We start from the raw sequence: 13441 nt of genomic DNA on the forward strand, positions 1-13441 counted from the left end.
TGTAATGATGGATGTGACATGCACGGAACAGTATGCTGATCCCAAATTTTGTTTCCATCTCAAGACAACATCAGCTGAAGTATACAAAATGTTAAAAGAGGCTTATGGTGAATCTACGCTTCCATATAGCACAGCTCGCAGGTGGTTTATAATGTGGATGTGAATGTGGTTTTGAAGATGGACGTGATTCAATCACAAAAAAAGGCAATCTAGACACTACCTGTCACCACAGAAACCCTGCTTCTGTAATCATGACAGAAGATCACCATGTAACAGTAAGGCAACTGGCAGATATGTTGAGAACGTTAATAGGAAGCATGCACAGTACTTTCCATGCCCATTTTCACATGAACACATGTGTGTACACTGGGTTCTAAGACTACACACACACCCGAGCAACAGCAAGTTTGCATGGAGTTTGTCAGGAGCTGCAACAGATGGTGAGATTCTGCACAAGGTGATAACAGCAGATGAGACATCGCTTTATCGTTTCAACCCAGGGAGTAAGAGTGCAATAAGTTGATGTTAGTTTTAAAAAAAATTACACATATTTAGTAATGAATATGTATAAACAATAAACGTAGTTTTAAAGATACATGTTTATTTTTAAAACTAATAATCATTTGATCAATTTAACTTACCAGTACTTGTTATTGAGCTCTGAGAATCTTGTTCTGCTTCTGGCTAAAAGAATTAAAAAAAAAAAAAAAACTTTTCTTCATTTTATATTACTATGAAAGATTTTTAAAATAATATAAACAACTCAGTACCTTTATATAAGGCTAACTGTTATCAATAAAGAGGGCATTCATTTATTTCTAATGATTATTTAAATATCATAAATCAAACACCTAATATAAATTTACAGAATATAAGTTAAAGTTATAAAGAGAAAGATACTTCAAGATGACAAATTTGCTCTAGCATACAAAATCTGTAATTAATTTACAAATAATTGTACAATGTATAATCAGGTCAAGAAGTATCAATTAACCAAACTGTTTCCAATAAAAGCTAGAAGCTGATTTACAGTTCATGGAAAATAAACCTAATAAACTTGACATAAAATTTCGGCTAGCTGTCAATGTAAATTCAAAATTTGTTTCAAAGGGAATTACCTTATTTCCATTTCCATTTCCCTTTTTTTTTTTTTTTTTTTCATATTTGGGAAAAGATAACTCACAAACAGGTGAGAAACTAAGAATGTGTACTTTCAAAGCTAATGGAACTATACCTTCAAAGAGGAAGGAATTTTTTACTTTTTACAACATTTTTTTTTACTTCATTTTCCCTCAAAAAGAATTTTAAACTTAAATACAACTTCCACTTAAATACCATCTCAATCCATTTAAAAATCTATAAATTGCATCAGAAAAGAATTACCAAACTCCATAAACTTAAACAAATTTTTGTTATTATACTAAAACTATGAAACATAATGGCTGTTCATTGATTAGTTTTCAAGGAAAGGTAAAAAAGAATCCTATAATTTTGAGTACCTTACACATGTCAATATCCAACAAAAAGGAAAAAATAAATAAAGATGCCTAATGTTTCCAAGTTTTATAATTCAACAAAATGTGGTTGATCAGATAACCACATACTGTTATTATACTAAAACTATGAAACATAATGACTATTCACTGATGAGTTTTCGAGGAAAGGTAAAAAAGAATCCTATAATTTTGAGTACCTTACACATGTCCATGTCAATATCCAGCAAAAAGGAAAAAATAAATAAAAATGCCTAATGTTTCCAAGTTTTATAATTCAACAAAATTTGGTTGATCAGATAACATGGAAATAAAAGTACGTTCTAGAAGATGCCCATTACAAGTTTTCTATGAAATACTGGATATACGAGGGGGTATCAAAAAAGTTCATTCCCTGACCTAGATAAAACATCAGTAGGAAGATGCCGTTTTTATTATAAGTTGTCTACATATTCAATAACTAACATGTGAAATTTCATTCCCATAGATGATTATACACCAGAGGTAAAGCTCAGAATCTGAGGAAGGATGCTATGGTTGACAAAGTGGAGTATCGAGCAGTGATCAAGTTCCTGCATTTGCAGGGGAAGAAAACTTGGGAAATTGACGAAGAAATGAAAGCTGCTTATGGGGCAGAATTGTTAATCCTATGACACTGTAAAAAAGTGGAAACGAGAATTCCAGTGCAGTTGTACAAGTGTCTTTGACGAGCCAAGAGAAGGAAGGCCATCAACATCCACAGACAGTGAGATGGTTGCAAAGGTTGAGCAGCTGGTTCTTAGTGACAAATATGTAACAATACATTTCATCGCAAATGCAGTGGGAATTAGTTATGGGTCTGCCCACAGCATTTTAATGACCATCTGCACATGTCTAAGGTCTCAGCACGGTAAGCTCCAAGATTGCTGACTCCTTTGCAGAAGCAATGTTGAATGCAATGTTCTCGCCAACTGGTAGACGTGTAATGCTGATGTTGAGAACCTTTTCCTGACCTAGCACTGTCAGACTTCTTGTTTCAAGAAATGAAGACACCACTGCGTGGACATCACTTTGATTCGTCTCAGGAAGTCATCAATGAAGTGGAATCATGGTTTCAGGCAAAAAGTGCAACTTCTATGATCAAGGCATTAAATAACTGATCCACAGATGGGAGAAATGTGTTACTATACATGGAGAGTACATAGAAAAGGATAAAAGTTCCTGTGAAGTTTCACCTTTCTAGGGCTATTATTTCTAGGTAAGAGTATGCACTTTTTTGATACCCCCTCATAGCTGCTATAAATACAAGGATTTTTGTTACAGAATTACAAAATCGTTAAAAAGCTTAGAGAAAATGTTCACAGAGCTAAAAAAAGAGATGCTCTATTGGCATCAGATTTATCATAACCAGGAACTAGTAGGAAAAAAAATAAAATTGTTTTAAAACCATCATACATCCAGGCAAATGTGCCAAATACAAATATGCAAAAAACCCAGCAGTGATATTTATAATAAATGTCAAAAACCAGTTTCATGCTTCCTATGACAATATATTAAAACTTCTGTATAAATTAATTTTATTTCTTTCTTTAATACTTCATAAAGTTAAATTCTGCATTTAATTCAAAATACAAACAAATATTAGTGACAATCGAAGGAAGCAAGATAATACAGAATCAGCCAAAGAGGAAAAAAAAAACCTACCCACATCTCTGTCTATCCCCCTTATAATAATTTGTTTAAGCTTTCCTTAAATTTATTCAAACTAGTCACTTCCAAAACATCAGAGCAGTTCCAGTAATCAACTGCTCTCCAGTTGAAAGCAAATTTTGGAACAATTATTCCGCAACTATCTTTTTTGGGAAAGAGTAAGGATGCCATCAGAATGTAGTTTATTCAATCTATTTAAAACCTTAAACACTTCAATCAGGCCTTGCAGGTGCATGGTTTCCAAGCACTACAATTTTCATGAATGAAGTCTTTCATTGTAAGAAATTTTGCAATTTTTATTGCAAATGCTGCAGTTACATTGAAAACACTGCCTCAATAGAGAAACACTTAAGCAATCTGGAAACATTTTGAGAATATATTGTTTCTCATCACTGGGTTTCTTTCTGGTTTTGTAACTTCTGGTAAAATACCATAAAATGATTTAATCACTTCAAGAAATTTGATTCCCATACTGATAGTTTCAGCAGTCTTGTGGGGGGGGGGGGAGTTAAATCGTACTGGCTGTTAAGACTAACAGAATGGGAACAAAATTTCTTGAAGTAATTAAACCATTGTGATATTTTAGCAGAAGTTGCAAAGCCAAATATTTAGGCCTGCAAAACCAAATATTTAGGCCCTAACAATAAGATACGTGTTATTTGAGGTATATCAATAAAACAACTTAATCTTTCATGTGGTATATTAACGTTACTGAATTAAATAAATCCCATACAATAAAGATTTTTTTACGAACATGTATCAGTTTTTAACTTAAATAACAAATGATATTAAATACTAAAAAAAATACATATATGATCAAAGTGACCTGCTCTATACATAGGTATCTCAAAAACCATTGTACTTCTAAGATTAAACAGTGACCAATACACAAGAGAAATTGACAAAATGAAAAGCTCTAACCTTATCTTGAAGCCATCGTTCCATTTCATCAAAATCTTGTTCATGTTGCAGCTAAAGAAGATAAATAATTAAAAATCAAAACTAATCATAACTGTAAAACTTTCAACTATTTTTAAGAAATGAATGAAATATTAACATCAACAGGCATTTTAAACTTTTTTATTTGAAAACTTTACTATATTTATAATAGAATCCTGGTTATCTGAAAAATTTCTTGAAATATTTTTACTTTTAGTAAAAAGTAAATTTTGAAATTTGGCACAATTTATTTAAAATAAAAATTGTTTTACAATTCCAAAAATATAAAAGCAATCTGGCACTTATATCAATAATTGTATTTGTCTTTAAGAATCCATGTAAGAAAGGGTGACATTTCTCTCTTTTAGTGCTATTACTTATTCAGTGAGCTTTATAACTTGATACAAACTGCTCTTGCAAATTAAAACTATGTATATGGCTGGTCATACAGTGCTCGTATAAACAATACAAGCATCGTATGAAAAATGTGTAGGAGCTTCATTTAATGCATGGTTAACCTCCTCCATACACAGTGAATTATCAATGCATACAAACAATCGATTGATTTCCATACAAGTTTTTTGCCCATTATAACTAATCATACAGCTCGCCTGCATGACCAATTATAATGACAGCAAAATTAAACTTAGTGATCTTTGTGTTCACATGCAAGAAGAAGGAATTTCTCCACAGCACATTATTAAAATCAAAATTCAAATTTAGAGGTTTATTACTTGGAATGATCTTAAGTAATGGGCACTTAACCCCATTTAAATTTAGAGCTTCATACTGAAAATTTATTGGGTGCTGAATATAATTCAATTATACTTTAGCAAGCGAATGAGTAAATAAATTGACCTGTACTCAACTATTTGATAACCCTGCTCTAATTTGATGATGATGTTTAAAACCAAACTTGGGGATTCGTTTTCAAGTCGCGATGCTGTTCCTGTGATTCCACAGCATTTTTCTTGCTATCTTCACAAATAAATTTCTTCCTACAGAGTGTTACTGAAGAAAAATGTAATGACTGTATGCCTTAATTATACCGTTTAAAGTTTTATTAAATTTTTTAAAACAGAAAGAGGAGGCAAAGCAGTCCAGAACATATTTAATATGCAAGGCTAGAAAAGTTCACCATTACATGAATTAATGCAAATAAAAATTTATGTTTATAGATTATGAAAAAGCATTTGATCGAGTAAACAGACGAAAACTATGGGACATATTGAGTAATAAAGGATACCCAAAGCGTCTTACAAAAATAATAGAGTTCATATCAAGGAACAAAAATAGTAATATATACAGGTAATAAATTAACAGAAGAAAGTATAATAAATCAAGGAGTTAGACAGGGATGTAGCTTGTCACCAATGTTGTTTAACATATATATCTAGGATATGATATGTAAATGAAAAGAGGAAATTAATACAGGGATATATTTAAATACAAAGAATAGGATTAATACACTGTTATTTGCAGATGATCAAGTAATTATTCAAGATAGTTAAGATAATTTACAAAGAGCAGTATTTAAATTAAACCAAATAACAGAAGAATATGAAGTTAAAATATCAACAATGAAAACTAGAACAATGGCTTTTAAGGGAAAAAATACAGTAAGAACAAAAATAGTTATAGACAATAAAATATTAGAACAAGTAAAACATTTTAAATATCTAGGATGTGATATAACATATGATGTCAAAGACATGAATCAGAAATTGGCGAAATTTCAAAATATGTGTGGAACAATAAAAAGAACTCTGGCTAAGAAAACAAGGAAAGAAACACAATTGAAATTTTATCAAGTAATGGCAATATCAACACTTTACGGTTCTGAAACATGGATACTGAAACAAAGAGACATTAATAGAATATAAGCTGCAGAAATGAAATTTTTAAGATATGTTAAAGGATGTACAAAATTAGATAAAATACCAAACGTAAATATCAGAAAGGAATTAAAGATTTGCTCAATTAATGAAAAAATTACGGAATATAGACAAAGATGGAAATAACATGTAGAAAGAATGGAAGATAATAGATTCCCTAAATTAGCTTACACATATAGAGCAAAAGGAAAAAGAGACAGAGGAAGACCAAACAAAAGATGGGCAGACCTCTTTGAGATCGGAATAGGTGGATCGCCTAATCTGTGAAGGAAGACAAGACAAAAATTTATGTAATAAATTTACTAAATTTAGATAACTTGTGGAGCATTTTTTTTAACCTGGCAGTAGTGGCACTGCAACAGATAGGTGTAGCCCAAAATAATAATTCACCTTGCCCTTTAATTAATGATTCTTTCTGGTTTCCTAAATATAGACAAACTTTTATCACAATTGTTTCTAAAGCAATGTTTTTATAGCTTTTTCTTTTTGGCTTGAATAGCCACCAATAATAGTACTATGAATCGGACAAGGGGAGTACACTTACACCCTATTATAGAACGTACTGTATTGCAGTGCGATGAGCACTGGTGATCATCATGTGTACGTAATTCTGCTTTACCGACACTAGACTCGTGATACATGATCATGCCCAGCTAACTTGTGCTATTGTAACCATCAATATATACTGAAGTATATATTGACACCATTCACAGACTAGCTGATGAAGAGGTACTTCACTTCAAAAGCTACTGTATTTTACGCTTTTATTATATACATTTTAACTCTTATCTTATTGTATTTTAAAGCTTTTATCTTATTTTATTTCTGTTTTATCTTATGTATATATCATTTTTATTTTAATAAATTTATTTTAACCAGTTAGTTGGCCATTGCAAGAAACTTTGATGACATAGTATGCTGTTGCATCTTCTAGTTTGATAAACTGTATACCCTGCACAAAGGCTATAACTACTTGAATATCCACCAACCAATATTGATTCCACATAATTATCCAGTGAGAAGAAGAAATTTCAAATTTCTTAAAAAAATCAAATATAAGCCACATCTGAGAGTGATCAACAACTCATAACAGTTCCTCTGTTCTGGAATCAAAAAAACATTTTCACAGAATTTAAAAGCAGTAGTCAGAGCCATCACAACAAGTCAATGAACAATTTGTATATGGTTAATAGATAATAAATGTTTTGGTATATTGCTTATTGCTGGATCAGTAATCCATTTTCTAAGGATTACTGATCCAGCAATGGATCAGTAATCCTTAGAAATTCAGTAATTCTAAAAATCAGAAAACAGAAGTCAGTTAGAGTTATGAATATTGAAATGACAAACAAAAATATTTACTGCTAGGAAGTTCAACACGAAAAAGCCAACATTTAAAGTGAAGTACAGAGTTAGGAGAGGAAAACTTTTGCACAATGACAGAATTTTAGGCAAAAGATTAATGTAGTAAAGAGATAATTATATTGATAGGATCGAACAAATATCACTTTAAATTGGAAAGGATCATAGAGGAAACTAACAGCTGAGATGCCATTAGAAAAAGCATGCAAAGCATGAATTCCTAATAAAAAAAAAATTTCTCATAAAAAAATGGACTTTATTGAAATTTAAAATTTAAAACTGGACAACTGAAATTTCATGAGATAATGTATACTGCTGAAGCAGATTTAGAAATCTCAGGTTTGATTTATTTTGAGCTAAGGTTGTTCCATATGTTTAACTATTAAAGGTGGTAGATGACTCTCATCAACCAGTGCAATACCAACACTTTGCTTATTGGAGGCTTGAAATAGTGGAACCTAAGTTCAGTCTCCAGAGCTAGGTTCCAGTCAATCCTCCTCCATCATTTCCATCATGCAGTACGATTGATGTCTTTTGAGGTTACGATGAACACCATGGCGAGATCCAAACTTCCTTACATTTTGAGGGTACAGCTCTAAAATGGTGTTTGCAGGCTGGCCACTAGTTAGTACAACGGACCGAACCTATTGGTAACTCTCTAGGGAGCTTCTGGATCAGCTAGTGTAAAATCTTGCTGCCCCCTACTTTGCCAGATAGTGACTGGAGGGAGTCTGAGTAGTGGTGTATGTGGGGGGGGGGGGGTTAGCATTGTCAAGGCCACATTATGTCAAGGATCTGGGTATATTCTTACCATGTGTACTCCATATCCAAAAATTTCATTACTTCATACAGCATGTACCCCCTCCCACTTTTTCTTACTATTGAATACACCATGAATTGTCAAACTAATACAGCAAACTTATCTGTGTAAAGATCTAAATCTCCCAAACACTTCCTAGTTCATTTCACAAATATATGTGGTCTCAGTTCTAATCTCAATAATGTCCATTTCCACTGCCAAACCCATGTACTTTTTCTGACAGAATCTCAGTTATTGGTTGATTCAACTACTGCTCGTCTCAGTTGCCCAAATTATTCGCTGTATGATTCCTTTCACCTCAAAGGTGGTACTTGTGCATATGTCAATTCCGATATTCCCTGTCAAAGACATGGTAATTTGGAATCTCCTCTTTTCAATCTTCTTTGGCTTAAAATCTTTCTACCTCATTCTGTCAAATTCATCTGTTGCAACTCTTGGAACTCTTTGATTTCCTCTCTTTGCAACTTGAATTTCTCCAGTCCAACTTTCCTAACAGCGAGGTAATTTTCCTTCATGATTTTAATGTTCACAACTCCAGATGGCTTCCATTTTCTAGTCACACAGACCCAGCTGGTCAAGATGCTGAGGCTTTTGCAATTACTAATGACCTCGAACAGATTGTTCATTTACCTACCAGAATACCGGACAATCCTAACCATATAGCCAACATGCTTGATCTTTTTCTCACAAACAACCCTTCTAAGTACACGGTCGAAGTGAGTGGTCCTTTAGGCACCTCAGATCACAACTTGGTGATTGTCTCTACTCCAATGAGCCTTTATCTCATTGCTATTCCCAACCTAGTGATGTTTGGCATTACTATAATGCAAAATGGGATGCCTGCGTGATTTCTTTTCTTCTTTTCCTTGGTCAAATTACTGTTTTAAAACTTCTGATGTTAACATTTGCTCAGATCATGTCAGTGAAATTATTCTTGTAGGAATGGAATCCTTTAATCCACATTCCACCTTAAAATCTGGTCCTTTATCTAAGAAAACCTTGGTTTTCTTAGATAAAGGACCTTGATTTATTAGAAAACTTTGATTTTTCTAATAAATGTGCTAAGGCTGTTCAAGAGAAGAATGTTGCATATCATAATTGGCTTGTTTCCAATTCTCCATTTTCATTTTCTGCCTACACCAAAGCTTGATTATTAAAAAAAAAAAACACAAACCTAAACACAAGTGAAGCTCCTGAGTTATTAGTAGTAGTACTAGTAGTAATGGCAAATGATGCAAGAAAGCAAGCTTATATAGCATCAGCAAAAAAAAAAAAAAAAACAATACACAGTTCACCCATCTGTACCCTCCAAGAATTTGTAGTTCTTCCTTGAATTTATTTAACTCATCCACTTCCACAACAACAGATGGAAGCCTGTTCCAACAATCAGCCACCTGCACTGATGTTTGTTTGTTTGTTATTTGGTTTTTAGGAGCATTACAGGATATGCAGTGGTCATTCCCTGACCTTCCCGCATCCTCCATATTTGGTGGTGACGGGCTCGAACCCCAGTCTAATCAAGAAGCGTGTGCTACGCACTGCTGCTCCTTCCCACCTGGCTACGGAGGCGCCCTACCTGGCTACCTGCACTGAAGGCTGGTTTTTAGGAGCATTAGCACACTAAGGCCATATTGCTCCGGGGATATGCGGTGGTCATTCCATGACCTTTCCGCATCCTCCGTTTTTGGTGGTCACAGGCTCGAACCCCGGTCTAATCAAAAAGCATGTGCTACGCACTACTGCTCTTGCCCACCTGGCTACGGAGGTGCCTCCAGAATTTGCAACAATTGTAAAGCAGTTATTCATCAGTCCAAACTAGATTTTGAAAAGGCTAGGAGTAGAAAACTTCCTTCTTGCCCTAATGGTAGCTGAGCATTCTGGTCTCTTGCCAAAGCTGTTGGCCGCAACCTTTGCCCATCTCTGCTCCCACTTCTGTCAAAACCAGATGGTTCTATTGTCACTTCAGCCAAAGATAAAGCTGACCTGCTAGCATGCCATTTTTCTTTCAACTCATGTATCTTGGTAAAACACTGTCCACCATACCCCATTCTATGCCTCCTGTGGTCTTTTGTCAAAAGGATATCAGAGGGATTTTGACAAATCTTGATGCTAAGAAAGCACCAGGTTGATGGTATTTCTCCACTTGTTCTCAAAACCTGTGCTCCTGAACTTACTCCTGTTCTTTGCCACCTTTTTTCACTTTCTTATTTCAATGCTGTTTTTTCCATCTGCTTGGAAATTTGTTCATATTCAGTTCCTAAAAAGGATGATAAATCCCTCCTTTCCAATTATCATCCCATTGCAATTATTTCTACTCTTTCTAAAGTAATGGTGAAATCAATTAACCACCAACTCTTAAACTACCTAGAAACCTTCCGTCTGATCAACGTTCGCCAGTATGGATTTCGTCAATGTCGATCCACTGGTGATATTCTGGCTTATGTTACCCATTTATGGACTAACTCAATGGAAAGGTTCGGTGAAACACAAGTAGTTGCTCTTGACATCTCAAAGGCTTTTGATCGTGTTTGGCATAAAGGTCTTCTAAACAAGCTTCCATCTTATGGTTTGCCAACTGTTTTTAGTAATTGGTTATCCAGTTTTCTCTCTGATCGCTCACTGAGGGTGATGGTAGATGGCTCTCTGTCTTCTAACTTCTCCACTAATGCTGGTGTCCCCCCAAGGTTCAGTTCTTTCCCCCACTCTTTTCCTCTTGTATATTAATGACCTTCTTCCATTGACTGGAAATCCTATCCATAGTTTTGCCGATGATAGCACATTGCATTCCACTTTCTATTTTGAGAAACTGTGTCCTGCTCAATCAGCTTCAACTTCTCAAAAATCTGCTACCAATTCCTTAAATGCCGATCTTCGGGTAATTCTCCAGTGGGGCAAAGACAACTTAGTTGATTTGAATCCTTTTAAAACTCAGTCCTGTCTTATATCCCGCAAAAAGGATTCTTTTGCTCCTATGCTTATCTTTAGTGACACTCCGATTTCTAGGCAAAATGATATATCTCTTTTGGGGATTACCCTGACTTCTAATCTCTCTTGGCACAAGCACATTATAAATATTGCTTCCTCTGCATCAAAAAAACTTGGTTTTCTCTTTCACCCTCAGTGTTACTTTTCTTCCAAAAAGCTGTTCACTCTGTACAAATCGCAAATCCGCCCTACCACGGAATATTGTTCCCATATCTGGGGTGGTGCTGCAAAACCTCTCTCAGGCTTCTAGATTCCATTCAGAAGAGGGCAGTTAGGTTAATTAATGACTCATCTCTAACAGAGTCTCTCTCTCCACTCTCTGTCTCATAGACGTACTGTTTCTGCTGCATGCCTTTTTCTACAGATACTTCCACGGGCACTGTTCTTCTGAATTGGTTTCTATAATTCCTGCTCTCTCAATCAAAACAGTCCGAACACATGCTGCTACCAGCCAACATCCATTTACTGTCCATCTCCAAACTCGCAGAACCAACTTTTCATCTTCCTTGTTTATTCATTCAACTACCGTTTTCTGGAACAACCTTCCTTCATACGTATTTCCTGAAAATTACAGTCTACAAAAGTTCAAGTCTAATGTCAACAATCAAAAAATATCTTCTTTCGTCTTCTCAATCTCCAACCAAAGAACGGTACTAAGTACTATAGGTTCTAATACCTCTCGCGTTTGGGGTTTCATAAAAAAACAAAAAAAAAAAAAAGGTGTTCCAGGCTGGTTTAGAAGAAAGAGGAAGAATTACAGTGGCGATTTAGAAGAAAAGTGAACTTTCCCAGAGTTTTAAATGCACAACTGATATATGACTTGAATATCATGTTCAACAGCATCATTGTCTTCCAAACTTAATAATTGCCTCAATGGGCAGCTTGCTTTAACACTACTTGGGCCTTTTTGGCAATTGTTGCTGGAACACTAACATGAAGGATCTAAAATTTATATTTACAATATGTTGCAATTACATGATATGTAACTAAGAGTATATGAGTATAAGAGTATATGAGCTGACATTTTAAGTACACCACTTATTTAACAATGAATAAGTTAACAACTTATAATATTGTTACTCTTAGTGTCAATCAAAAAACATAGCAAACACAAATGAGCAATCTTTAATATCTGAGAAGTCTGAATAGTGCTTTATAATGATTTTTTTATATTTTTATCAATTTCATCAAATAAAAAATCAATAATTTTAAATGGAAATGTTGAATTTACAAAATATTATTTCTGAATAATTCTGCTTATATAAGAACAGCATTATGATTTGAACAATTCATTATTCCATCATCTATTTACTTTAAAAAACCATCATCTTATAAATATCAAATGAAAAACATTCTGAAGCAAATAAACTAAAAATATTTTTTCTACTAAATTCAAAAATAATTTCTTATTTGTATTTTAAAAATAATTTCCCATCATTTTTATGTGTAGCTGAGACACAGACACATCTCAGCTACACAGAAATAATCTGAGGCTATTTTTGAAACTATCATAATATGGACAAAAAATATTTCTGATTTTAAATAAGTGCAAATAAAAAAAATAAAAATTATGTGGAAGAAGTTGTAATAAAAAATGTGAGCACACACACACACACACACAGTGATCGTGAGCAGTCTGTTGTTCCCAACAGTTCACATTCCCTCAGTTAATGGTACACTACAACTAGGGTGCACAGAGAAACATTTCTGAGCACAATATCCAGTAGATGTTCATACAGATAGACCTATGAAGTAGGTGGCCTGTTCATGTGCCTAATCTGACCAACCATCATCAACACCTCCAGCTGTAGCGAGCATGGGACCACTATTCTCCTGGACATTGGACAAGTGAAAAAGAGTTGCCTGGTCTGATGAATCAAGAAGAAATATTTATTGTACAGTAAAGATACAATATGTGCACGCCAAAGCCAGGAGGCCAGGGACTTAGTTCTTCAAAGTTCCAGCTCCATCATGCTGATGGACAGGTGAATAGCTACAACCAAATTGCATGGTTGGACAAAAATTGGCCAGCAGCAGCTGATATTGTAGTTTGGGGGATGTTTTCATCAACATTACTTGTGATTTCAGTGGAGGTCTTCTCACCTCCACTGAAATCACCCTTGCTGCCAGATCCTATCTTGTTATTGTTTTGGACCAAGTTTTGCCCTACGTGATGAGCAGTGTATCCAGTTGACACTGGACTATTTCAACAAGATAATACCCAATGCCACAAGGCCCACAATGTGCAAGGATGGTTT

At 34.4% G+C, this 13441-nt stretch overlaps 1 protein-coding gene across 2 annotated transcripts in view; it reads right to left on the bottom strand.

Annotated features, from left to right (window-relative positions):
* LOC150076757 (TOM1-like protein 2) overlaps positions 1 to 13441 on the bottom strand; it is a 151470-nt gene that overhangs the window by 11619 nt on the left and 126410 nt on the right. For both annotated transcript variants that reach the window (XM_090386236.1, XM_090386235.1), the window contains 2 exons: positions 4104 to 4154; positions 642 to 684 (listed from right to left, as the gene is read on the bottom strand). In XM_090386236.1, coding sequence (XP_090242362.1) covers positions 642 to 684; positions 4104 to 4154 — 94 coding nt within the window. The remainder of the gene's footprint in view (positions 1 to 641; positions 685 to 4103; positions 4155 to 13441) is intronic.

The sequence above is a fragment of the Mastigoproctus giganteus genome, chromosome 12 (genome assembly GCF_048544385.1).
Source record: "Mastigoproctus giganteus isolate SK-2022 chromosome 12, ASM4854438v1, whole genome shotgun sequence".
In the NCBI taxonomy this organism is placed as follows: Eukaryota; Metazoa; Arthropoda; class Arachnida; order Uropygi; family Thelyphonidae; genus Mastigoproctus; species Mastigoproctus giganteus.